This window comes from Catharus ustulatus, chromosome 5 (assembly GCF_009819885.2).
Source record: "Catharus ustulatus isolate bCatUst1 chromosome 5, bCatUst1.pri.v2, whole genome shotgun sequence".
Lineage (NCBI taxonomy): Eukaryota > Metazoa > Chordata > Aves > Passeriformes > Turdidae > Catharus > Catharus ustulatus.
The window spans coordinates 966,727-994,053 of record NC_046225.1 but is presented as its reverse complement, the minus strand read 5'-3'; the positions used below and the strand labels follow the sequence as shown (position 1 = coordinate 994,053).

Here is a 27,327-nt window from a genome sequence, read left to right as displayed (position 1 = left end):
TTAAAAAATGTGATACAGAAAGACAAATTTCCCATTTTTCTATCAGTTTGGGAGCCAGATACCGTTGATTGGCATCTAGCTGTGGCATGCCCACGGGGTATGCAGTGTCCATGTATGGCCAATTCCACACCCTTGGAATCAGGAGAGCCTGGCACTGGTGTGAGCAGGCAGAGCCTCACACTGCTAATACATAAAATACTTAGTTTGGCTCAAGTGGCTAATCATGTCTGTGGGAGGCTATCCATCCCCATTCCCTTGGGATTCTGCAGCTGCCTCTGCTTCTGGCAGGTTATGTAGATACCACTGGTTTTGGCTGCAGCTGGGAAAAACAGTCTTTGAAGGCAGAGTCTCCCTCGAGTGGAGCAGTGCTGGAAAAAGCTCATCATGGGACTTGGGGAATCGCATCTGGTGGATTCTGTCCATCACAGCCACGTGAATGGAATTGGCAGGCTGTGTTCTTTTATAGGAATTGCCTTATAGGATAGGATCCACCAAGTTTTCATCAGATAGTGATGGGTTTGTTTAGAAGTTTCCCAGACTGATTGTCCACATTGCATCCACAGATGGGTTGATGTGAAACATTTTTCTAAGAAGGGTCCTTTTTCTCTCCCTGCATCTCCAAGGAACGTTTTAATGAATTATCTGTAGGCACAGCACCAAAGACCAAGGGAGCTGGGAATGCTGCTGTTCTTCTGGCACTTGAGAGTACACAGTGTTAAGTAAGAATTTGTCCAATACTGAAGATTTTTTGCAGATCAAACACTTAATATATGCCACATGCTGCAGAGGAGCTTACAGCAAAACATGTGCAGTCATGCAGTCCAATAGTCCAGCAAAAAATGGATTATTCCAGAGGCAGTCAGTGCTGTTCATTGTGTCTGGGAAGGGGCAGATTTCCTCCAAGACGGAGCAAATGCAGAACAGCATTCTCTGCACCCCACAGTCGTGCAAAAAGAGACCTGGGGTGGGATCCAGGTGGTGTGGGGAGCATTCCCTGCTGGCTGCCAGTCCTGCCTGTGGAAAGCCTAATCTGCCTCACAGCCAGCCCGCCCCTGCACGGGGTCACAAAGTAATCATGAGCAAAGGCGCAAAACAAGCAAAGGAGGAATTCTCACGCCTGCTTAGAGTGATTAGCTGGGGAGCAGATCACCCAGGGCTGCTTCTGTGGGACCCTGGGAAAGGCTGGTGTGCGGCCCTGGAGCAGCGTTCCCAGTGCAGCCTTTCCAAAAGCACGGGTCACGGCTAGATCCATGTGTGCTTGGCTCCTTCAGTGGCACCCAGGGGTGCTTGTGCTTGGTGCAGCACTTGGGGAAGCAGGAAATCAGCTCTGCAGAAGCTGAAGGGATCATTCTCCCTTCCATAAAGAAGTTCTTACCTGTGAAGGTGCGGGAATAGCGTGGTCTGTGTGCTCCAGAAGTGCTGACAGATACTGGTAAAGCAGGAGAGCATCCCTTGTGTTGCCCAGTGTGTTGGATGCCATACAGGAGCAGCAGAGGATCCCAGGGGATTGTTTTCAGTGACTGCTGCTTTTAGGTGGGGTTCTGTTCAGGTTTGTCTGTAAAGGAAGGGACTGTGGGCTGTCCAAACCTCCCTGCTTGCCTTTAGCTGCTGTCTTGTGTCACACAATTAAAACTGGTTTTGCTAATGGAGAATTTTGGGAGATAAGTCAGCTGAACTGGAAAGGAAACAAGTTGAAATCTGTTACAGGTGTCTGCACAAGGATGTCACTGCTCTGACTGTGGCTGGGTTTGACCTGAGCTTTGGCAGAGGGAGGGCAGCCCCAGAAGGAATGGGAGCAGGATCATGTCCTATTTTAATAAACCTGCCTGGAAAGCACATTTGACAAACAGCTTTCCTTGACACTGGTTCCACAGGCTCTGGGGAGGGATTTGCACCAGGTCTCTCAGGAATTCCTGTAGCTGCCAACACTTAGAGAACAGAGGGCTTTGTGTCTGATGGTCCCTCTGGCCTCGGTTGGAGGAAGTGATTGACTGGTGTGCAGGTCCCCAGGGTCTTCAGGAGAGTCCCTGATAACAGCCAGCTGAAAAAGCAGGAGGAAAAGCATGTTGGCTGAGTGGAGAGCAGGCTGTTGAACTTGAGCATCAACACAGATACCCCTGTCCTCCACGCCAAGGCAGCACCCAGAGAGCCAGGCTGAACCTGCCTGCCCCCAGCACCAGCCAGGCCCTTGGCACAGGAGCAGGAGGTGACTTTAGGATGGGGACCAATGGCACAGAGCCCCCTGGCATTTCCATGTGTGGCTGTGCCTCACAGCAGGCAGTGAGGGAGGGCTGCCACCAAAGCCATGGCTGGAGCAGGGCTGGGAAGCTCAGCTGTGCCTGATTTGAGGTTGCTGTGCTAGAACGTGTCTCTCCCCATTTCTGAAGTCCCTGAGATTCCTCTCTCTTGATGGAGATTGATTTTTGCCTTTGGGGACCTGAGGGTGTACACTGTGCTCAGAATTGGCCTGAGCTGAACTTGGAGAAACTGCTGATGTGTTTGCTCTTGAGCAAGCTACGATTTTATAAGCTGCCTCATAGACTGTGTGTGGCTGAATGGAACAGGGAAGGGAAGAGGGGGAGGTGAGAGACATCCCCCATGGGTGGCATTGCCTCTGTATCCATGCTGTGTTGGAACATTCAACCCTCTGCAGTTAATATTTTAGTGCCTCTCCCATTCAGGAGAAAAATAAAACTCCAGCCATCTAAATTCATGGATTAGCCTTTTCTCTGCTGCAAATGTCTACTGGCCATCAGGTTGTTCTCTTGAATAGGACAGCAAGGAAAGCAGTATTGGCCAGCCTGAGCTGCTGTGGCATCAGCAGTGCTGGTTTGAGCAGCTCCTGAGGTGGAAGGGAAGGTGATGGCCAAGGCTGGGCAGGCTGGGGAGCTGTGCTCACAGGTCAGGCAGGCAGAGGGCTGAGGGGTCACCCTCTGGGTTAATGACTCCCCAGCCCCTGAGCCCGCTGCTCAGCCCTGCCTGTGCCCAGCACACGGTGTTCACCCGCAGAGTGAGTGAAAATATGTTCTCCTTGCTAAAGAGAGCACATAAACAACCATCAACGGCCCATTAACCCACAAAATTGCCATCAGGAACATGTGGTCAAGCGGGCATCGGGCACCTGTGACCCAGCAAACGCCCTAATGGGGTTGTGAACCTTATCATCAGCCCTAAGTGCCGATAATGGGAAATCAGCAACTGCGAGAGGAGGCAGGCGAAAAGAAGGGGTGATCATGGTGCACCCGGGTTCAGTGTGCAGAACATGATCGTGTTATGGGTGGGAATGTCAGGGCTAGCACTTCCATTTAGTAAAACCCCTTCAGAGTGACTCCAGAGAGACGTTTCCCACTGGCTCCAGTGGATGCCTTCAACAGCTCAAGAAGCTCTGCAGTCCTTTCCCTTACAGCCCCTTCCAAGCAGCAGCCACTGGTGTGGTCCACCTTGCTTTTTGAAGCAAGAAGATGGACATGTCTTTTATTTGTTTTCTAGCTGGGATATTCGTATTCTATTTGAATATAAAAGTATATTGAGAGTCATTAGTGCAGGTAAAGGGAGAGGACAGTGGAACATGCATGATTTGGATGGATAGTTGGTATCCCATTCCACCCCCTGCCATGGGCAGGGACACCTTCCACCAGCCCAGGCTGCTCCAAGCCCTTTTCAGCCTGGCCTTGGACACTTCAGGGATCCAGGGGCAGCCACAGCTTCTCTGGACAACCTGTGCCAGGGCCTCACCCCTTTCACAGGGAAGGATTTCTTCCCAATATCCCATCTAAGCCTGCCCTCTGTCAGTGGGAAGCCATTCTCCCTTGTCCTGTCACTCCAGGCCCTTGTCAGAAGTCCCTCTCCAGCTCTCCTGGAGCCTGCAGGAAGCTGAATGCCTCGTGATGGGGAGGCTGCTGTAGCAGCAGGGCAAGGTCCTTGGCTCCCAGGAGATTCCAAGGGCATTTTTGATAACAATTATACTTTCAGTCATAAAGAAATCTATATACTGAAGCATCATCACTGTGAGTAATTTAGGAAGAAAGCTGTGAAAGTTTATTTAAGGAAAAGAAAAAGGAGTAAAGGGCATGTTTTTTACTGGGTTTTTTTCCCCATTGCAAATTGAGAGTCTATTTACCCAGGAAAAATCAATGTGGTTGGACACCTGGTGTAATTAATTATTTTGCAAGAGACAGCCAGCTGATCTTTTGAAAAGAAAGGAGTTTTTAGCAGAACTGTTCAAAGTTCATAGTCTGCTGTGTATCTCTAATGCTGATAAACATGCAGCAGAAAGGATGCCTGTCTTAAAATTTCACATGGACACACCTTTGTTTTAAGGTGATATGCTGAGGAAAAGGCTGTAGACCACAAGGAGCCCTCCAGCAAGGTGACTCTGGTGGTGTGGGCTCCAGTTACCTTTAGGACATGCCCTGGGGCTTTGGGATGGGGACAGTGATGCTCTTGGGTTTGAATTCTGAATCCTTAACCAGGAAAGGGTTTCTGTCCTTTTTCTTGAGCTTATGATGCAAACAGACTTTGCTTGTGCTGCGTGTTGAACGCAGTTCTTGTGCCTAAACAGGCAGTCTTTTCCAACCAGGACCAGTTGTTTTTTTTCAGTGCATTGGTGCCTGACTAAATGCATTGGGTCGCATTCTTCACGTATAGAGGAGAGAACCCTTCTGTTAAGTATTCCTGTGTTTTCCAGTGGTGGGCTGGGGAGGTTCCAGCCTGCCTTGCAGGCCAATGGCAGCCCAAACCTGGCTGGCAGGGAGGGAGGGGAAAGCCAGCAGTGGGACGCTGTGCCAGCAAGCCCCCAATTGGTTTGGCTGGAACTGGTTTTAGGTCATATAAAAAAGGGGGTGAAGGATCCGGGCTGCTCAGAGAGCGGCAGGTCCTCGGGCAGCGCCACAGAGCGCGTTGGTTCTCAGCTCCATAGTGCTCTTTTTTACAAGGACTGCAAATTGCTGTAACATAGTTAAGGTCTGTAGGAAGAGACAAGTTTTGCTGAACTTTACTCCCAGCTTGAACTTGTAAGAAGTTCAGTGAGAGGCAAGGAAGGGGAGAGAGGGAGCTGGAGGCACCCTCACTCAACGCCCTGCGTCCGCAGCGAGGATGTCAGATGGCAGAGGCAGCCTGGAGAAGCAGCTGAATGGCCTTGGGGAGCAGGGCAAGGAGAGGAGCCGCACGTCCCTGGTGGTCTCGCAGGCCGTTAACCGCAGTATTTTCACCTCTGCAGTCTCCCCCGCCGCCGAGCGCATCCGCTTCATCCTGGGAGAGGAAGATGACAGCCCCGCGCCCCCGCAGCTCTTCACCGAGCTGGACGAACTGCTGGCTGTCGATGGACAGGAGATGGAGTGGAAGGAGACTGCAAGGTGGGTTGGTTTTCCTGTACCCTCCGAGGGAAGGGCCTGGTTCAGCATCCCACTGGGTGCCACCCTTGCTGCAGAAAGGAGCCTGGGGAGCTCACATTGCCATTCTTTGATAAATGAGGGAATTTTAGGGTTTGTTGAAATATAAACTAGGAAAGCAGACTGATTGCAGTAGTTAGCCTGTGGAGAGAGAAGGGCTCAGTTGTGCTTTGCAAAGGGGGACACATCTCGGCCAGAATTGCCAGAAATTGCATTGGCTGAGTCAAAACTGCCTCAGAACTATTGCCCCAAAGCAGCTTTTGAGCCTGGTCCCACCTCACACCACAGGCTGGGAAATTGTAGCTGTCCCTGTTCTAGTCAGCTACTGATGGAATTCTTTTTGAATAGGGAAAACGGCTTAAAGGTATTTTCTTGTGAAGAAATTGTTCAAGGTGCAGGTTAAATGCTGGATGGGGTTGCTTGCTTTGAGTTCCTTAGTTGAGTTCTTTGATGCTGCTGTTAGTTTGGTCAAAAAACCATGACAAAAATGCTGGGATGTTTTTGGGGTCTGGCTGATACAAATTACATGTAATTCATATCTGAACACCACTGACCTATTTCCAATTGCCCTCACTGAGCCTGGGGGTTTTCCTTTTCCTTTTTGGTGGCTGGGCTAAGTTCTATCCCCACCTCCCCCTCTTAAGGGCAGTGTCTGTTCAAAGTTAGCCCCTGTTTGGTCACCTTGGACTTCTTTACTTGTGATTTAATGAGCTGCCCCACCATCTACCACTTCACCTCTTATCTTGCTTTATTTTGCTTGGGGAACTTAATGACTTTTCACCTTTTTCTCTCTGACTTCTGACTTGTTGCTCATCCTTTTCTCCCTTTGTTGCTGTTCTTTCCTCTTGCCATGAATTCAGCACTTTGTGATTTAGGTGTTTTTACACATCTTTGGTAGGAGTGCTGCACTGACCCATGTGTGGGGCTCTTCTCCCAAGCACCAAACCACAGGACGAGAGGAAACAGCCTCAAGTTGTGCCAGGGGAGGTTTAGGGCAGATATTAGGAAAAATTTCTTCACCCATACGGTTTGTCTGCCCAGGGTAGTGGTGGAGCCCTCATCTCTTGGGGGATTTAACAGATGTGAAGACGTGATGCTTAGGCATCATATGGGTTGGTGTGGCCTTGGCTTTGCTGGATTAATGTTTGGATTGGTCCTCTAAGACTTTGGCAACCTGAATGGATCCATGATTCTTTGTAGGAATGACACAGAATGTGACAAAGCAGCCTGTTGAGGTGCTGTTTGATTTCTAAATTGGCCCAACCTCCTGCCTTTGTGGACAGTGATCTTACAGAGTGTCTGATTGTTCAGGATTTTTCAGTATGTACCTGAAATTACTTAATCTTGCACCATAGGAGCTCCTGAGAGCTCCTGAGCATCTCCCAGTGCATCCAGAGCTGGCTGGTGCTGTGCTTCAGTGGGCACAGGGTCTGCCAGCTGCTTTGGGGTTGCTTTGCCACAGCTGAACACAGGAAAAAGTGCAGGACTGTGTGGGAGGAGGAGAGAGGGGAGGGCAGAAGAGACCTTGAGGGGTTGGTGCTTCCCCTGGCCCCAGGGTAGAACTGCACAGCTCCCAGCTGGGGAGAGCAACACTGCCTGCACGCCGGTGCAGGGCTAAAGGCTGCACTTGTATTTGAGAGAACAAACAGCCAAATTACCTTCCTCACCTCCCTCCTGCTCTGTTCTGACATCTGCACATTCCTTCTGTCTGCTGCACCTCACTCCCAACAGCCCTGGGAAAGCTGTGTGCTTATTACCAGGTGTGAAAGGTGAAGGACAAAAATGTGATTCCTGGCACGGCTTATGTAACGAAAAAGATCATAACAGAAGTTCACAAAATCCATATCCACCATCTCTGCAATCCCATCACTTCTGCCATCTCCCTGCCTCACAGAGTGACAGTCCCCATGCTATGGGGGACATGTCTTGGTCCCCAGAGGTATTTCACTGAGCCTCATGGCAGGTTGGGGGTCTCAGCTGCTGCAGGGGTTTTCCTGCTTCACTCAGTACAATCACCTCTGGAATGCTGGCATTCCCATGTTGGTGCAGCCTGGCTCCTGGAAGGTGCTGCCCATGGCATCAGTGTGGAACCAGGAGAGCTCTGAGGTCCCTCCCAGCCCACACCACTCTCTGATTGCAGGAATAGAGCAGGCGTTTGTTCACCCAGGTCTGCAAGTTAATGTTTGGTTTATTGTGCTGGGATTGTGGATTGCAGTGAGAAAAGTAAACAAGAAGCAAATGTTGATAGTTGTGAGTAATCACTTTCCCTGGGAGGACAAACATTGGTAATTTGCAGCCTTCCTGCTGTTACAAGGTAAATGTAACTTGGTCCCACATCACACAAAGCCCCTGAAGGGCACAGATTTGAATCCACCAGATCCCTCAGGTGTCCTAGGGAACACTTAGTTTTTGTGAACTAAAAGGACCTTATTAATTGGAGATAAAAATCAGTCTTTTAGCTTGAGTTAAAAAGCAGCTTTAAAAAAACAAAGTCTCAGAAAGAGATTATTGCAATTGTGAAGCATAATTGATTAATCCTCAAGTAATACATTTTTCAGGATTAAAGATAATTTTGCTTGCTGTTAATAATATTCTTTTGAACAAATGAATGAGCTTCCTTACCTTACGTGTGTGGGGTTTTTTTCTTAATAATCCCTTTATATTAGTCACTGGAATTTTCATTTTCCACATATATTAAAATGGTGTCCCAAGAGGGGATTAAAAAGCATTTCTGCTTTGCCACCCGGGCATACTGAACCACCTTTTCCTGCACCCCCAGTTCACACCCAGGCTGTTGCTGCTAAGGAAGGAGGTGTGGGCCAGGTGAGATCCCCCAGCCCAGCCCATCCCAGCTGCCCATCCCTGCATGCTCCAGGCTGGGCACAGCAGAGCCAAGGGCAGGGTCAAGGCTGCAGGGGGAGGTGGGGGTGGGCTGCAGCCCAGGGACGTGGAGCCTCCTGCTTCCCTGCTGGTGGGATGGAGTTTTAGGGGTGTAAACAGTGTTTTGCACAACCAGGGTTTACCCTTTGCTCTCACCTTCCATAGAGATAAGTTTTCTGGGTTTTTCAGACCTGCTTGGTTAAATCATTAAACAGCAGCTGGAGGGAAAGAATGAGCTCCTTAATTTGTGCCTTCTCCTTTGGTGACTCATTTGTTCTCTAAGAGCACCTTCAGACGTGGCTGGGATGTGCTCCTCTCTTCCCCACCTTTGTCAGCCTGTGGGCCTGGGACAGGAGTGTTCCATGCTGCCTGCATCTTGGAGTGGCTGATTCCATATTTTATTGCCTGAATTTGAATCACAGAATCATTTAGTTTGGACCAGCCCACGAAGACAATAAAGTCCTACCATTAAACCAGAACTGCCAAGATAGTGAAGGTGCATGGTGCCTTTTTTCCAGGAATGCTGATTTATTTCCCTGCAGGGAGGCAACAGCCCTAACCCCATGTCCTTGCTGTGCCCTGTTGCAGGTGGATCAAGTTTGAGGAGAAGGTGGAGCAAGGAGGGGAGCGATGGAGCAAACCGCACGTGGCCACCTTGTCCCTGCACAGCCTGTTCGAGCTCAGGACCTGCATAGAGAAGGGCTCCATCATGCTGGACATGGAGGCCTCTTCCCTCCCACAGGTGGTGGGTAGGTACACCTGTCTTGACTCTTGCCCTCACTGCTTCCCCACAAGGTTTTATTGACCCTGGTATGGTTTTATGGATGGTTTTAATGAGAAAGCACTGCTTTTCCAATAAAAGAGGGGAAAAAAGAGCAAGGAGTAAGTGGGAAAGTACCTGGAAAAGGATAGCAGATGAATGAAGAGTCCTTCTCAGTGCAGTAAAAGACATCAGTTGAATTTATGGTCACTGTGGAAATGGTGACATGTGGAAGGGCCACGTACCTGGGGGCAGAGATATCCATCATGTCCCATTCATGCAGAACCACTCGGGCCAGGAACTGCTCTTGGGTGAGGTGCTCAGCTGCCCACTGAAGGCAGGTGTTCAGGATGGGATACCCCCAGCCACAGCAAGGGAGAGGGGAGAGCACCCCAGCACAGCTGGTGCTCTGCTCTGCAGAATGGGAGGGCAGATTTTGTCTGCCCAAATTAGCCGTGGCCCGAGGTGACGCTGGGTGACATGCTGAGACCGTGCTGCCCGTGGTGTGTGAGAATTTACAGAAAATAAATCTTCCAAGTGAGCCATCCAGTGGAGGGACATTTAACCAAAATGCTGAGTTCAACAGACATTACAATGAAGAGATATAAAAGAGCAAAACTAAATACTTGCTCTGCCAAAATTCAGTGCTTTGGATGATCATCTTGGGAAGTGAGGTCAAAATTATCCTGGCATGGAATTCTCCCATACACTGGATTGTAAGACTTGAAATTACAGCTGCTTCTGGTGTTAAATACAGAGCTTTGAACTTAGTTTTGCAAGTGCTTGTGGTGACATTTATCTTCCCTTGCTTTTGTGTCTGTGTATCCAAATGCACAGCTTTGCAAAGTTTTAACAAAATAAACCCCCCAAGAACCTCTGAAGTTTTCTGCTGAAGGTGAACCTGCTTCAGAAGCTGATGTTTGTGGTCCAAAACCTTAAACCCTCAAACATTAAATTTTCTTTTGAAGTCCCTTCGAGATGTCACCTTCAATCTCCTTCTTCGACACCCAAATTAAATCTAATTCCTAGGAGATTAGATTACACATCCCTGGCTGCTGTTGCTGTGACACTGCAACACTGTCCTGAGCAGGGTGTTTTTGCTGGTCCAGACCCTTAATCAGACAGGTAGGGATATCCAGGACTGGATTTCCAGGATGATTTAATCATGATCACTTGGCTGGTGTCAGGTAGTGACACACAGGAAAGAAAAACTCCTAAGGAAAACTGTCTTTGTTGTTTGTGTTTTATCAGCAACAGGGAAGTGCCAGATAGAGAAGGATGAACTTGAATAAGGTTCTGAAGGAAATACTCCAAAAATCCCTAACCAAAACCGTGAGCAAGAAAAGCTTGTATTAAAATGACACTTAACAAAGGTCAGCCTTTTGCCAAACGTGTTGTGTAAGGGTACCTTTGTGTGCATACCCACCCTGTGTTAATTTGAGAGGAAGAGCCAGGCTCTTCCTTAGGGGTTTGCAGAAGCATTAATTCTTGGGCAGCACGAAGAGGATGACTTTCTGGCTCACTGAGTTAGCAAATGTGATCTGTGTCCTGCCTCCCCCTTGCCATAACTTTTATTATTAGCACAAATAAAAGTTACCAGCAGACAAATATGAGCTGCCACTTGCCCTCAGGGGACAGTGCATGAACTCAAGTCATCAAGGGAACAACCTCATGCGAGTTTTACTGCACAGGGGACATTCTTCATAAGTCTGGCCCCCTTTTTGCCTTTTTCCTCTGGGATAAGGGAGGAGAAAGGAGGGAATTGATGGGAAGTAAGCAGGCATTGAGGATGCTGGGGGTCTTTTCTCCTGGTGACTCCCTGAAAAGTAAAGCCATATAAATACATCCTGTGGTAACTGGAGCAAGTTCTGCCATTTATAGTTGCCATCACTTCAGTCCTGCGAGTGAATGATTTAATTAGTGGCTCATATCCAGGACTTCTTGCTATCTTTAGATTAGATTTTACTGGGGGCCTGCAAGGTGAACTCAGGCCTTGTTGAATCTGATAGAAGTTTTCCTGTGTGCTTTTTGAGAGCATCGTGGAACTTGGAGCAGAGTTACAGCATCTTCACTAAAGTCCAGGCTCAGAGGGGATTCCATTGCTGAGCTAAGAACTGTCCTACCCTGATCTCTGAAATAGACCCTGTGGCATGTGGGAAATAGCAGAAGGGAATCTCTGTGCAGTAGGTGTGTGTAAGTGGCTCAAGCTGGATGGAACTGCTTATGTTCTGTTTCAAGAGCAATGTCTAAAAGACATTTTCATACAAATCACACCTGGCTTTGAGGTGGTAACAAAGCCTGCAAAAAGGCAGGGTGGAAATGCCTCCAACCCCTCTCTCTGCTCTCCCTGGAAGCAGTTCTGAGCTCTGTGGTTAATTCTGCCCTCCCCTCCCTCCCTCCCCCTTGCACAGAGATGATCGTTGACAATCAGATCGAGACGGGGCTGCTGAAATCCGAACTGAAGGACAAAGTCACCTACACCCTGCTCAGGAAGCACCGGCACCAGACCAAGAAATCCAACCTGCGCTCGCTGGCCGACATTGGAAAGACCGTCTCCAGTGCAAGTAGGATGTTTTCCAACCCCGATAATGGTAATGCAGAGGCTACCTGGCTATAGCCTTGTCTGTCACAGCAACCCACCTGCCCAGAACTAACTGTGTGGCCCTGACACTGCTTTCCTAACCCCGTGGGAGCAGCGAGGCCGTGCTGATGGCGCATCAGCGGGGGCTCTGCTTCGGCCGTGGCACGGTGTTCTAACCCCATCTTCACTGGACTGACAGGGACTCGGGGGCAGCAGGAACCTGGGGGTGCTCTTGCTGGCGTCTAGGAGTTGGTTTAGAAGCAATGATAGCAAACAGAGATTCACAAAAAAGCTGGTGGGGCCTGAACCTTCAAAGGCTGATCACCTGAAACATTTGGGTGGAGACGAAGCTTCCATGCACACTCCATGTCTGTAACAGTGCCAGTGGCACTGTGGATCAAAAATGACCTGGCAGTAACATCTAGCTTGCATTTTATTGCCATGCAATCATTGTCCAGTGGGGTAAAGCTGATTTCCATCTTGCTTTATTCGTCCTAAAATAGTTTTGTGGTGTGTGTTGTGAATATGTCTTCTCTCTAAAAAAGGTGCAGTAGGTAGTGCCATGTTGTAGTGGTGTCTCTAAATGTGTGTGTCTGTGTGCATGCAGACAGCTATGGAGGCCTGGGCACTGACTCAGTGCTTGCCCCTGGGTGGAGATTTGGGGTCTTCTTGCTCATGGTAATAAAAAAAAAGAGGAGTTTTAATCCTCTTGTCATGCCTTGGAGTTCTCTCAGCTGTCTCCTGTGGCAGTCTGGGAATTGGGCTAAAAGTTGCCATTTTAAAATACCCAGAAATAAAAGCAAGTGAAGAAATTCTTTTCTTCTTGCTCCACCAAAGGCCTCTTAGCTTGCTGTGTTTGGCTTCTAAAACCACCCTAACCTTCCTCCCTAACCTATTCTCACACTTCATTAATATTTCATCCCTTGGATCGTCCTTTCATTTTGCAGCAGGAGTGGTTGTGCATGTGGAGACTGTTTCCTGCTCTGGGTGATGCATCCTGTGGTGTCTCAGTGCCTTGACAAGGTGGTGATGGAGCGAGTGGCACAGGGTGCAGTAATGTGAACCAAGGGAGTGAATATTCCTGCAGGAGTCCCATGGAGCAGATAGGGACTGGGCTCTAGGGAGAGCACTCTGGGGACATTACAGCTTTGGGGAAGGGGCTCAGAGTGCCCAGATGAGTCCTACAGCTGGAGGAGCCTTGGGCAGGGACTCCTGCTGGACCACACTGCTGCAGGCCCCAGCCAGCAGCCAGCAGCCTCCTGGATGCCTTCCCATGGCGTGCTCCCCAGGGTTTGGGTGGGAGGCATTTGCCCCTGTGGCCATGGCATGTGGGAGGCTGAGCAGCACAGACACACCTTCAGCCACTGCTGCTCAGTCACCTCTCGTAGGGGATGCCCTCCGTTCTCTGCAAACCCCTTTCCTGCACTCTGCAGGCAGAGCTTATCCCAGGGAGAGTGATGCTGGCAAGGGGCATTCCTCACGTTCTCACTCAGCCCCTGCTCGTTTTTCATGGCTAAAGGCCTTCTTTACTTGGATTTTAAGTGATTTCAGTTTCATTCATTTCTTGTTGCCGTTTGCATGGGCTGTGCAGGTCCTGGCTCAGTTGGACTGATTCTCCAGGAATTCTTTCCTGGCCTGGCCATCAGCCACTCTTTTGATGTTGTTCTGTCTCTGTTCTCCCAGTGGGATGTTTATGTGCTCTGAGGATGTGTGGCACACTCTGTTCCATGACAGTGCAGGTGCATTGAGGCTTTAGGAGGGCAAGGCTGACACATGGGGGAAATACCTCATGAACAGTCACTACTGTTATTTATTATTTACACTTTAATGAAAAAGTAACTACAAAACCTATTTGATCAGATTATATGCCTTGGATTCAACGAGTGTCAGTGTGTCCTTTGGACAGATAAAAATTTTATGAGGCCAACAGGAGTGCAGCTGTCTCTCAGCATAGCTAATCACCATAATGACTGGCCCCAAGCACTCCTAAATTTCCCTAGAGTTTCTTTCCAGGTTGGTGTTTGTTTTCATTTCAGTGTCAGTGAAACTTCCATCCAATATTGATGCTGCCACCAGGTCTGAGCATCCACCTGCCCTTTGCACAACAGCTTTGTAGGCTGGTGTGGCTGCCTCCTGCTTCACTGGCTCAGCAGGGACACCTTCTGCAAGCCAGCCAACCTGCCCTTGAACACTTCCAGTCAAGGAGGTGGGAGCTGTTTGCCAGATCTGGCTCAGAAAATTCCTGAGGTGCTTCTATCTCACTTGGTTCAGAGCACTTAAATAACTGAAGCCTTAGGGCCTCCAAAATGTTATTTTTGACTTCTGAGATGAATGAGCCCCTGCAGTTATCCCAGATGCCTCCAGAAATTCAGGGACTTAAGAAAGAATGATGTTCTGCTCATCCCCTGCAATAACTGATCCTGGAGCATCTCTGTCCTCTCCCAATTGCCCCTCTAGGGATGGGGGTGGCTCTGTGTCCCTGGGAGAGTCATCCTCAGCCCCCATCTTTCATGTCACTGCTGTGTTTGAAGGTAGGGCAGTGATCAGATGGGCAGACACGGCCAAGGTGTGCTCTGACACCTGCTCTTCATTGCTGCACCATGGGGGTTCACATGGGTCATCCTGTGGCAGGTTTTGTCAGGAAAGGAATTGGGCAAGAGAGGGTAGTTCCTTGTGTGCCATGGATGGAGGAGGATAAATCACAACACTCCTTTGCTGTCTGTTCAGCAGGAAAAAGATGATTGCCAAAGTTTTGGGTGTACAAAGCTGGACTATGCAACCCCTCCACATGAAGACCTTGTGAAGACACAGCCCTTTTCTTTGCTCCCATTAATAGAAGGTTGAGTTACATGAAGTGTTGGGCAAGGATATTTCCATGTTACATGTTGCTGGGACTCCTGCAGGGGTTTTTGATGGGTTTTTGACCGGTTTTTGTCTGTCTGGTTTTGTTGAGTGGCTTTTGAAGAGTTCTTTGCATCCCTTCCTGGCCCAGCCCTTGTCCTGCCCTGCTGGAGCAGTACATAACAGCTGGGCTGGCAGCTCTGCAGCTGGCACACCCTGGGGTTTGCCATGGTGTCACAGGGGACCTGTGCTCCCCATCCCTTCTGCAGGTGCCCTGATCAATATTTACCAGCCTTCTGTGGTGACATTTGCTATCATTTTGAGATTTGTCTTTCAGAGCTTTGTGCCTGCCGGCGTTTTGTATCATTTAACACCCATGGGAGCCTTTGGCAAGTGAGAAACGATCAAATGCTGCTAAACCCAAGTTGGCAGAGGCTGTAGAAAGCTGTGATGTGTTTAGGTGTGTGTGTTTAAGAACCATAAATAATGGCATGGTCCCATCACCGCGTGGGTGCTGCCTCAACACCTCCTGAGCACTGTTTGTTCACACTGTGCTGGCAGCATGGTTTGGAAACAGCTGAGTGGGAATAGCAGCCTGTTGGCAGGGTGTCAGCTGAGGCACAGGCACAGGGTACCTGGCTGTGGGGGAAGAAGGTTTAATTCTAGAATCCTAGAAGGGTTTGGGTTGGAAGGGAGCTGAAAGAGCATCTTGTGCCAGCCCCCTGCCACTGGAAGGGACACCTTCCACTAGCCCAGGTTACTCCAAGCCCTGTTCTTGGGACACTTCCAGGCATGGGGTAGCCATAGCTCCTCTGGTTCAGCATTAGTCAGTTCAGAGTTTTTCACATGTGCCTTTATAGCTGAGCAGTGGCATCAGCCAAACAATACCAGCAACAGAGGAGAGCAGCTAGAGTCAGAATGAGGTGGTGTCCAAGGAATGCTTGGAAAACCCCTATCAGTGCAGGTATTGGCATCACTGGAAGCATTGCAGACTAAGGTGAGCATTTCCAAGCCTGGATTGGTGTGCCTCAGTATGTATGGATGGGGGCAGGATGCTCAAAGGTGGCTCCTGGGACATGACCCGATCTCTGCTTTCAAAAACCTGTTGTTAGTGATGGTGCTGCAGCCTGGAACTGCTCAGTTCCACCAGCACTGCAGCTGCTCACTCACTTCCTTGAGGTCTGCTCCAAAGATGCCTGAATTTCAGACACCAGGGATGGAAAGGTGTGTCCAGCCCTGCCACGAGAACGCTGCGAGGTGGAGCTGCGGAGGAGATGTCAGGATCTAAATGAGTGACTGCACTGTGCATCTCACACCTTCTCTCCTGCCTGGCTTCCCTGTACCACTCCTTGAGCCTTTCTTCCTGGCATAATTTTCTTTTCTTTTCTTTTCTTTTAACTTTTCCCTTTGCTCTCTTCCCGCTCTCTGCTGCTGCTCCTGTGTCCTGCTTGCCTGGCCCAAGCACGCAGCCCGCTCGAGAGCTCCGTGCCCTGCCTGGCCACGCGCACGTTGGACGATGAACTGGGAGTGCAGCGCAGCCCCAGCGTGGGATGGCTCAGTAAGTGCTGGGCAGGGCTTGGGTGGGCAGCCTGGGGGCCAGGAGAGGAAGAGGAGGTGGCAATTCCCACCAGCCGGCTCCTAACGCTTGCTGCTGCATTAACAGTGGGGAGCAGTGCTGCTCTGGCTGTTCCTTTTGTCCCACTGTCCTCTCCTCTCTGTTGCATTCTGTTTTCCTTCCTTCCTTCACCTGGGATGAAGCAGGTAGGTCAGGCCATACTCCCCTTCCAAGGGTCATCCAACGTGCCTGCTGGCACTTTTTTTTTTTGTCTCTTGAAGTATCCTTTGTCTGTTATAGCAGCTGAAATATTTTCATTTTCATATAAATTATCCTGAAATAGTCTGCCAGCTTGATCTCTCTGGGGTGAGCCAGACAGGTCTGTGGCACCACTCCTTTGTGATTCCCTGTGTCAGATATGGCTCGTGGGAGCTGTGCTGATCCCAGAGGAGCACACTGCTCCTCCCAGGAAGGCACAGCTTATGGCACAGCTTATGGCACAGAGGTGTTCTTTGGTGGCCGTGGCAAGCCTCTGAAGTCTGAATTCCAGGGTATTCCCCGTGACAGATTACTGTGGGGCTGATTCCTAGGACGAGATAATAGCATGGAGGGGTTTTACTGCCTGCCATGCTTCCCTCATGAGTCCTTGGCTCATGAGCACGGCCATGGACAGGCTCATGTCACCTTTGCCAGGACAGGAATGGGAACTGGGCCTGGATCAGGACACTGTCCTTCCTTAGCCAACACTCCAAGGGTGAGTGTCGTGTGCCAGACGTCCTCCACAGGGGTCTCAGCAGCTGAAACTGTGCTCCACATGGTTTTGTGGAACTGTGGTGAGTTTTGTGGCTACGTGGAGCCCATTAGGAGAGGTTTGCTTGGAGCTACTCTGAGTTGTGTGGCTATGTGGAGCCTGTTAGGAGAAGGGTTTTTTTGGAACTGCAGTGAGTTTGTGTGGAGCCCATTAGGAGAAGGAGGCTGGTAGCAGGGGGAGAGAAAGGCAAAAGCCACCTCCTCTGGAGAGAAGAAGTCATTATATCCCAGGGAACAGTCAGCTTGGAATCTAATAAACAAAGCAAACAAATGCTGTAATCTGGAAAAACAGCAGCTAAATGGGGTCTTAACAGCAGGAAGAGCTGAAGCTGGGGATCCCCATTTGCAATCCATGATTTGTCTAATTGTGCTTGGCTTTGGCTGTGCTGATGTTGCTGGACGTGGCAGTTACACACAGCAGGTACAGCCACTTTGAATCTATCCCCACACACATTGTAAAGAAAGCCCAGGACTCTGGAGTGTCCAGTTTTTTATTCCCACTCCATTGGTTATTTGCTCCTGGTGCTGATTTATTATTGAGCTTGTTTGTGCTGGGAGCTGATGAGCGCTGAGAGCTTGGACATTCCTTTTCATAATGTCGGATAAATATTGTCTCAAAACGCAGCCCCAGCTGGGAGGTGCCTCCTTACCATTTCTTTGTTTAAATGTTTCCTCTCTTTCCAATGAAGTCCATGGTCAGAAACTCTGGGATAAAAGCTCCTGGTGCTGTTTCAGGTTCCTGCAAATGTGATGAAAGGGATTTCAGGATCATTTATAACAATTCATACTAACCACTGTGATTTCCAATCCCGTATCCCAGAAGTCTTTATTTACTACTGGTTTGTTGTTTGTTTGTGTTTTGGGTTGTTCTAAATTGAATTATTCTGCTGTGTCTCTGGAGAGTTTCTTCACCTCCCTGAAGAATCTGGTGTCAGGAATTGGTGACTCTTGGCCCATCAGTGTGGCACACACGTTTTTTTAATCAGTGAGATGCTTAAGGTTCATGAGCTTAGTTAATGAGCTTACCTGGAGCGAGGGAGGCGTTTACTGGGGCTGTCTCAAAGGAGCAGGAGCTGCCAAGTCCTTGGACTCTTTTGCTGTCCTGAGAGTCACTGGACTGCTATGGGTCAGAGGTGATGAGGTGTTAGCATCTTAAACACCCCCTGTGCCACATCAAGTGACAGAAAGCAGCTTGTCAGGGTCAGGAATTCCCCCCATCAGCCTCCCAAGGAAAGGTGTTGCTGTAGCCTGAGCCTCTGTGTTCTGACTGGATCCAGGCAGGTGCTTTAACTGGTGTGGACGTTGTTCTTGCAGGCAGCCCAGCCATGGCTCACCGGAACCTGACTTCCACCAGCCTCAACGACATCTCGGACAAGCCTGAGAAGGACCAGGTGAGCTCCAGGCCCAGCCTTCTCTCAGGGATGTGTTTGGAGAGGAGCTGCAGGCTGGGCAAAGGGCTTAACCTTGAAAAAGGAGTGAGTATTTCTGAGTCCTGTGGCTGGTTCCTCCACTCCTTAAGCACCAGCCCTAGGAAACAGCAGGTTCATCTCTTACAAGGTCTGACTGAAGTAAGTGACACCACATAGATGGCATCTTGCTGATCTCCATGAGAAAGCAGGGAAAATACCCAGGGAGTGATGGATTTTGGATTCTTCCTGCTGAGGGGTTATAAGGGTCCACAGAGGAGCACCCTGGGCTGAGTGTTCACAGGAACCATGGGGCAGAGCAGGAGCATGCAGAGGAACATGTCCCTGCTGCAGCAGCTGGTGCCATCTCCCCCTGCACGTCCCAGCAGGAAGGAGGCTGTGCTGACAGGTAATGCAGAGAGCAGCTCCAAAATGCAGTCAGTAATCGAGTTAAAATTGGCCCCTAGTGACAAATTTCCACGGACTTGACCTCTCCCTTGGACTAGGGTAATGTTTGTGCTGTGGCATACGGGCTCTCTTTGTTTGTGTTTCCGTCCTTCCGAAGGCTGCTGCTTCTGAGGGGTAACACTAAGTTTATTCCAACTCTTAGAAAACTGGTGGCTGAATGAGCTCTCTGTGCAACTTTCAAAAAACCTTTGTCTGGGTTCAAAAAGTGGGTTATTCTCAAAGCCTGGCTGTTTCTTTCGGAGAATCTCTTTTTTTGTCTGCATCTTTCAGCATTCCCTAGTCCCATGGTGATCCTGAATGCAAATGAGAGTCACTTTGGAAAATCATTTGGGTAGCACAGCATTGCTGGCCAGTTGGGGATGACTCCTGTCCTTCAACAATGGCTGGTCACAGTCTTCTGTCCTGAAAGGGACACAGCAACGTAACTGAGGTAGAAAAGTGAGTTCAGGCTAATGAAATATTTTTAAAGAAATAGATATTTGCCTAAAGAAATGCACTTCCATGGAAAGAGAAAGGAATTGTGTGTTTTGCACTCACCTCAGTGTTGTGCAGTGCTGTAGTATGTTGTAGTATTGGTTGTGTTTCCAAAATACCTGTTTCCTTTAACACACAGCCACACCTGGGGAACAAGGAGGATTGTTCAACAGCTTTTTGTCTTTGGACAAACCACTGTGCTATATTTGTAATCCCAGTGTAATTGGAGTTTTAATGCTAGACGAGCCCAGAGCTGGGGCTGAGCGTTGCAGCAGCTCTCAGTGGTGTAGACAGTCCCCACTGCCCCTCCTGTGTCTCTGGAAATTCAGCTAATGGACTCTGGTGGAGAATTGGATACAAAAATAGATGTTTTGGTAGCACTAATAGGGAAATCTGTTAATAGATGCAGCTTGGAGCTCCAAAGTTCTTAACTTGCAGTGTACATAATGCCTGGCTCTTGGTAGTGAGAGCTGTTTCTTGCTAAGTGTAGAGTTCCAAAAATCCTCTCAGTTAATTAGCCTGTGTCCTGCTGCTGAACTTTGCACAAGTGGGAGCCTTTTCCTCTGCACCTTGAGACATCACCTTAGAGCTCAGTTTTCATGGCTCATCGACTCAAAGTCCTGCCTTGACTGAGTTTGTGGCATTGTGGTGGTGCCTGGTAACTTCCTGGAGCAGGACTCAGTGTGCCATACAGGAGGCACAGCAATAACCCATCGTGTTCCCGCAGCACAGGCTGCAAAGGGAGCACGTTCCCTTGCCTTGGCAGTGGGAGACTGGCTGTTTTTATGTGGGCATCCCATCTGGAAGCTGGACAGTTAGTGAGGCCATGCAGGCAGGGGGGAGTCTGCTGGAGACACACAATGCACCAATTTTTATTTATTTCTCTGCCTGCAATGCAATGGTGAGGTCAGTTTATAGCAGTTGCATGGAGCAGGACTGCCTTCCTGCATCCTTAATCCCTCCCTGGTTTTACACAGATAGAGGCTGGTGTGCCCATGTTTTAGAGGAAAAAAGGCTTTGGCCAAACTTCTTTGTACTTTCAGTGATTTTCCTGTCTTCCTACATCCTTAATATTCTGTTCTGAAGCCTTTAATGCTATTTGGAATGGTGCAGCTAATATTCTAGGGAATTTATAGTCAGCATACTGCTTTGATGTGTAGCATTCCTGCTCCTTTTCTCTGGATGTTGTAAGGTTCAGGTTCCACATGCATGTCAGAGAATCCTCCCAGATTCATCCCTACTGCCAGGGACCCAGACAGCTGTGCCTGGCTCAGGGGTGGTCCCTGTGACTCCTGAATCAGCTCTCTCTGTGGGAATGGGGACTGGATCCATTGGGATTGCAGAGAGGCTGGCTCAGTGTCCTGCAGAAGGCACCAGCTCAAACTGCTCTGATAAGAAACAGCGTCAGGAAGGGCACACAGATTTGGGCTTTACTCTTTTGTCGTGGTTTTTGCTTTGGGATGGCTTGACATTTTTTTTAAAATAACTAGGGAAGAGGGAGGTATATTCCCTTTCATTGTGTTTGTTTTTGCAGAGCAGGGATTTGCCTTCATTTGTTGTATTTTAGGAGGTGTTGGCTGCAGTGAATGCCCTGGGCATTTGCAGCTGGAGAGACAAGCAGTGGGATTTTGGGACAATGTATTCTTCTTTTCTGTATAGCAGTTAGCAAGTGAGCATCTAGGCTTCCTGTCCTCTCCCAGGCTCCCAGCTCTCTGTTGCCAGATACAAGGAAAATGACTGAAAAGAGTCAGGTAGATGCTTTATCAGCCCCTCTGGTGCCATAGTGCCAGCAGACCATAGAAAGCTGGGCAAGTTCCTCTTGCTGTTCCCAGTCCAGTCCCTCCCTCTGCAAGAAATCCTTTGGCTGTGCTCTGTTAGAATGTCCTTGGCAGCTCTGAGTGCCTGAACCACCTTCAGTGCTAACATGTCAGATAAAGGGGATGTGAAAGGAAATCTGTTTTCCCAGGGACCTGCTATTCCTGGGCTGATGCAACAGCATATAGAAGGAGAATGTATGTTGATATAAAGGGAGGTTCCTGACCTGGTGTTATCTCTGCTTCCAGAGGGCTGGGATGTGGGACGAGCCTGGCTCTGGATGAATAAGGTCAGTCAGAGGGAGGCACAAAACCCTTCTATTTGTTGTGGTGTAGACACTGTGTATTCAACCCAGTGTTTCCATGTCAACAGGGGATCTGTGCCAAAGCCAGTGCTGAGGTTAAAAAAGAAATTGGCCTTGTTCAGAGAAACCCTCCTGCCTTTCCTGGGGACCCACGGACAGGGAGGCGCTGCCTTTATCCCATTCTTGGGAATGCACTCCTGTGATTGATTGCAGGAGTGATTGCCTGCTTTTCCCATTGGAACATCTTCTCATCTCCACAGTTGTAAGCAGACATTACCAATTTTGAGGTCTGTCAGCCTGGGTGATGTGCTTTCTCTCCAGGGAGCTCCAGGGAAAATTGCTGTCTTCCAGTACAATCAATGCCACCCTTCTGGAGGAAAGGAGGAAAGGAAAAGTTTCTAGAAAGTTTAGTTAACCAGAATTGCCTTTACTTGTGCTGTTTTTATTGATGCAGAGAGTTTTGCCTGCCTGGTTTCTCCCCATATCCACAGTGGCTCTCTAAAGCATCCTTGGGTGATGGAGCAGCCTGGACCCTGGAAGGTATCCCTGGAGGCAGCTGTTCATGGGATAAGTTGTGGGAAGGTGATCAGGTGATCTTAGACCTAAGTGTGAGCAGATACAGAAAAACAGAGAGACAGGTTCAAGTTCCAGGGGGAATGAACCTTCCTTAAGTGCTGCTTAGGAGCTGCTTTCATTTGCAATCGATCCAGAGCGGTGGTGATGATCCAAGCCCTACAGTAATTTCAGGAAATTGGGATTTTGAGGTTGTCGTGGGCCTTTTTGCAAGTGCAGTGCTGGAGACCTGTGGCTTTTAACATAACATTAGTGGTTGGGTTGGAATAATGTTCAACTTGGCAGGGGAAAGTGAAGTTCCCCCATCCCTCCCTTGTTCCTGGATGCTGCTGAGGAGTCAGATCTTTCCAAAGCTTCTTGAGGGAATGGTTCAGAATGGATTTTAAGTGCTGACTGCACTCATTACCTGTCTGATAAATGATTTAAGGCAGTGGCTAGTGGTGCTGCAAAACTCATTTGGAGAGAAAAGAAAAAACCACTATACTGGCAACTCTTCAAAATTAGTGACATTGGTTTGCTGTGCTGGGAAGGGGCTGGAGCCTTTGGCCTCAGGGGCTGGAAGGCCACAGGAAACCCTGCAGGTCAGTTCTGGCTCAGAGAATCACCTGGGCCAGGTATCCAAACCAGCCCTGGTGTTGCTGAATGATCTTTGTTTCACTGTCTGTGGAAGAATTGGAAGCATTTTTCCAGACTCCCCTACAGTGCTCCTGGATGCTTATTTACTGTTTCTTCTGGTGGTAATCCTGATTGAAGCATGCAGGGGTAGGATAGTTCCAGCAGTTTTCTTCCTGTTTAATCAATTCATGTATTTTCCCAAGACTTTTTCCATTTTTTTCTCCTTCCTTGAGTCGCCACATGCAGCTCATTAGGGATTCATAGCCCAGTTCAGTGCCCTGCTGGCGCTGGTGCTCCTGGCAGTACATCCTCCCTCTCCATTCACCCTTGGCCAGGCTCACACAGAGCATCTCCAGAGATCACCCAGGGAGAGGGGCAGATTGGGAACCAGCTGAGGGCAGGGTTTTCAAAAGCCTTCCCTTCCAAATTAATTCTGCCGCTGCTGAAGTTCAAACAAAGGCATCTCGCAGAGGCTGAGCTTTAGAACGCAGCGGCTGCTGCTGAGTGTTTTCCCATTCCCTGCTGATGACATTTCTCCATGGCTGGATCCACACCGTTACGGCACAGAGATGGGCAGAACGTGCCCAATGCAACTTAATTTTCTTTTCCTTCCTCTTTCACTGCTGCAGCTGAAGAATAAGTTCATGAAGAAGTTGCCTCGCGACGCTGAGGCCTCCAACGTGCTGGTCGGGGAGGTGGATTTCCTGGAGAGCCCCTTCATTGCCTTTGTGCGGCTGCAGCAGGCGGTCATGCTGGGAGCTCTCACCGAGGTCCCTGTGCCCACACGGTAAGGAAACCCAGCCCCCAGGCAGGGAGCCTGCACTTCCACCTGGTGAAGTGAAAGCGCCAGGCCAGAAGATGTTCTCCTCTGCTTTCCATCCCGGGACACGCAGAACCTCCAGGATTGGTGGTGTAAAGTAACAAAACTTGCTGAAACTGCTGCATCATTCTCAGGTCCTGAGTTTGGTTGTAGGTAAAGCACTGCACACACACTGACTTAACAGCTCAGCTGTAAAGGGCACTGTCAGTGTTGGATTCAAGTCCTGGGGCTTTTTTTCTGCCCCTTCTGTACAGACCCCAGATTCCCTCTGCACATTTTTTCCCGTACATATTACTCCTCTTCAGCTCAGATTACATGGAAGATTCAATTCTGGCCCTCCTGGGGCAAAAATAAAAGTCAGGTGAACTGGGACATAGAATTCTACTGGGGCTTGTTGCTTTGTAATGCATAATGGCTCAAGGAAAAATGTCAGAGAAATATTTTATTTATTGTGACTCATGCTGCAAATTAATCTCAGTCTCACAAACAGCAATATATCTTGTGTTCTTAAATATTTGAAGTCACTGCTTGAATATGCCTGCCTGCCTAAGCTGCCCAATGTGAATTCATAGCAATATCACAGCCCTTGTATGGAGTGGAAGTTAGATGGCTGTTGGAATCCTTGCTCTTTCTGTGTACCAAACACAGGGAAAAGAGGATCTAGCTTTGCTTGATAGTGGCAGTACCAGTGTTTGTATTCCTTGGAGTTTCATTAAGTGGTTTCTTACAGCCACATCCACGCTGGGTATCCAGGTAGGAGTGTGGGGATGTGGCTTCATTTTGTAGCAGGTTATTCATGCCTCAACATCTCTGTGTGCTTCAGCGTTTCAGCTTCCAACTCTAATCCCACTGACTATTTTTTAAGCATGTCTCCAAGTTCTTTGCAGCAGTTGTGAGATGAGGTGGTGGTGTTGTTTGCTCTGGTGGTGGGAGCCAGGAAGTTAGATCCAGGATTGCTGGACAGCCTCATTACTCAGTAGCAGTAATCAAGGCAGTACGTCCTTCCATGCCAGCATTTGTCCCAGGAAATAGTATTATCCATTTGCTGTTCTCCAAAGCAAATACTGGCCCTAATCAAAGCAGGAAGGCTCATTAGGTGGCTCTCATGAGTGATGAAGAGCCATTTGCCATGGCTGCATCCTACGAAATTCAATCAAGGAAATCCCCTCAGGGCCACGAGGAGCTGTGATGGAACATCTCCGCTGCGGCATTCCTGCCCTGGGGCTGCACTTACAGCCCGCAGACTCCGCTGCAGCTGGAGCCTCTGGCATGCCCAGCCTGCTGTGCTGTGGGGCTTCTCTTTTGATTTTGTTAAACTGTTGATTCCTTGGTAAACTGGGGGTGCCACAGGGTCCCTGGGCACTGCACAGCTCCCGGGGTCTCTGACACTGCGGGAGCTCCCGTCTGGGTGCTGTGGCTGCAGGACTGGCACGGGCCAGGGCTCTCAGTGTGGCACTGGGACCCGTGTCTGCCTCTCTCTTGGTTTTATATGGGGCACCAGGGGGTTAAGCATGCAGGTTTTGGCTCAGGGCTAATCCAGCTCCTCTGTCTGGGGTGCCCTGTTAGGTGAACATTTCCTGCTCTTAAGCAGGAATGGTTTGGGTTGGAAGGGAAGGGAACTCCAAGACCATCTCGTTCCAGCCCCTGCCATGGGCAGGGATACCTTCCACTCCACTAGCCCAGGTTGCTCCAGACCCCTGCAGATGGAGTTGAGACATCCCAGCCATTCCTGAGTTTTCTTTTTACTGGTCAGATTGAAAAAAAATCTTCTAAGGCCTTTGGTTTTCTTGTGTTGAATTTAATCCCACAGTACTCAGAACTCATCATCTGGGTAAGCCATGAGCTGGCAACATGGCTTGGGAATGGCTTTGTGTTTTCATCAGAGCAATGTACAGTCATGTGTTCCAGGCTTTTTAATGCAATGAAGATGGGGAGAAAGATGAGGAATGAGCCAGGAGAAGATGTTTTTTGGAGATAAGCTGCACAGACTTGCACAGTGTGGCGTGCAGAGCTGGGAAAGGCCGGTGTCTGCAGGTCTCAAATGAAGTGAAGCAACTTGCCCAAAGGTCACTTGGGAAGCAAGGGGCAGATCCAGGAGTCTGGTCCTCCCTGGCCTCCCTGCAGAGGCACTTTTCCTGCAGGACTTGGCTGAGATTCCTTTGTTCAGGTGCCTTTAACCCTTACAGAGTTGCTGCTCTAGCAATGCATTGAGAGAAACATTGGATTTTGTTACTGCTTCTGGGAGACTTTGAGCCTCTCACATTCCCTGCCTTGGAGCATTATTAACGATGTTAAATATCAGAAATGGGCACTGGATAACTCAGCGTGTGTTGTGTGCAGCAGGGAGGAATTCTCCAGTGGTCTTCAGCAGAGGAAGAGGAGGAGTACAGCACAGCTAGGAGTGATGGCTTTTGTAGCTGGAAATGTTCATAAATACATGATGATAAATCTGTGCAGACATACTCTAGTTCAGGCCGCTAAAATGCATTAATGTTTTTGTGTTTGTAATGTTCGGCCCGTGAAAAGATCTTGTTCTACCCACTGAGGGCAGTTCTGAGCTGAATTAGGACAGAGAATTTGGAAAATACCACAGACTCCTTGTTGTAGTTGTGCAGGAGCATTGAGGTGCTGCTGCTCTGTGCTGGAAAAGAGCCAGGTGGTTGGGGTTGTTCCAGAAGAGGGTTGTGAAAGTGCCTGCTTCTCCTGGAAAACCAGAATGCCAAGCAGCAACTCCTGAAGTTACGGACCTCTTTTTTTATATATTAATATGTTTGGCTAATTTGCATGCTGGAGTTTGGAAAGAGCTGGCTGAGGAACAGTTTTTCTTGAATGTTGTTTTATAAGAGCTGGCGAGGCAGGGAAAGTTCCAGGAGGTGGGAGGGGAGCAGAGGACGTGACCTGGGCGTGTGTGGCTTACTCACCTCCCTGTGAACCCCAAGTAAAACACTCAAATGCCTCGTGAAGAACCCGATTAAGAAGTGTTATGCAGTAATGCAAATCCATTTGTATTTATGGATCCTGCCCTACTAACTTGCTGCCTTTTTTCTTGTAGGACTCTAGATTCTTTTGAACAGAAAGTACCTCTTTGGATATAATACTCCTCATAAGCCATTTAACTTAGTACCTTGTAATATTTGAGTTAGGGAGATAAAATAATATTTAATCCAATCCTTGGAAGGGTGCTTGTGAGGTTATTTCATCTGTATGTTTGCACTGATGAAGGTTTTGTATCATGGTGTTTTTTAAACTCTTCAGCAGTGACTTGGATGTGGTTGCTGCCCAAAGAGATCATGTGAGAAATGAAGAGTCCAGGGCCAGGTTGGACAGGGCTTGGAGGAACCTGGAGATAGGGGCTGTCCCTAGATGGCCTTTAGGCTCCTTTCCAACACAAACTACTCTGTGATTCCATGAAACAAATCCCCATGGAGTGCACAGGGCATGGTGGGACACAGGGTGTAACCTCTGCTCTGAGATTAGCTCGGGGGCACTGGCAGCCTCCAGAGCTCTAACAAGCACCACAGTTTTTAAGTCAGACTTCTGTCTAGGTGTTGTATAAGTAGTAAGCAGTTTGTTTTGCCATCCTAAATGGGAACAATCTCTTGGTTTTGTCAGATTTCTCTTCATTCTGCTGGGACCAAAGGGCAAAGCCAAGTCCTACCATGAGATCGGCCGAGCCATTGCCACGCTGATGTCGGATGAGGTAGGTGTCCTGGCAGCTCCTGTGGGAATGGCTCCTCCCAGGTAACCATGTCCTTCCCTCCAGCCTGCTCAGCAGCAGGGAGCATTCACATAAAACTGAAATATCCACCTTACCTCCTAATTCCATCAGCTGACATAATTATTGCCTCTGGCTTCATGTTTTTTTGAATGTGACTCTAAGAGGGGTTTGTCCACCGTGTGTATTTTCCTGCTAGTGATCACTCTTTCATACCAACTGTGAATTAATTGTTGAATTTATTGTGTCGTGGTCTGCGCCTTGTGTCCCATTCTGCCGTGCCAGTATCCTGCAGCCAGGGCTATCCAGGTAATGCCCAC

General features: G+C 49.0%; 1 protein-coding gene across 5 annotated transcripts in view; it reads left to right on the top strand.

The window, feature by feature from the left end:
* Nucleotides 1–27,327, top strand: part of SLC4A4 (solute carrier family 4 member 4) — a 106,555-nt gene that overhangs the window by 54,326 nt on the left and 24,902 nt on the right. Inside the window, exons 1-8 of one of the 5 annotated variants that reach the window (XM_033061275.2) lie at nt 4,866–4,962; nt 5,219–5,354; nt 8,859–9,019; nt 11,442–11,621; nt 15,915–16,010; nt 18,132–18,208; nt 23,102–23,259; nt 26,905–26,992. In XM_033061275.2, the coding sequence (XP_032917166.1) occupies nt 5,332–5,354; nt 8,859–9,019; nt 11,442–11,621; nt 15,915–16,010; nt 18,132–18,208; nt 23,102–23,259; nt 26,905–26,992 (783 nt within the window). In that variant the 5' untranslated portion in view covers nt 4,866–4,962; nt 5,219–5,331. Of the gene's footprint in view, nt 1–4,865; nt 4,963–5,218; nt 5,355–8,858; nt 9,020–11,441; nt 11,622–15,914; nt 16,011–18,131; nt 18,209–23,101; nt 23,260–26,904; nt 26,993–27,327 lie in introns of those variants that run through there. The other 4 variants (XM_033061270.2, XM_033061271.2, XM_033061274.2 and 1 more) reach the window with 4 other exon arrangements.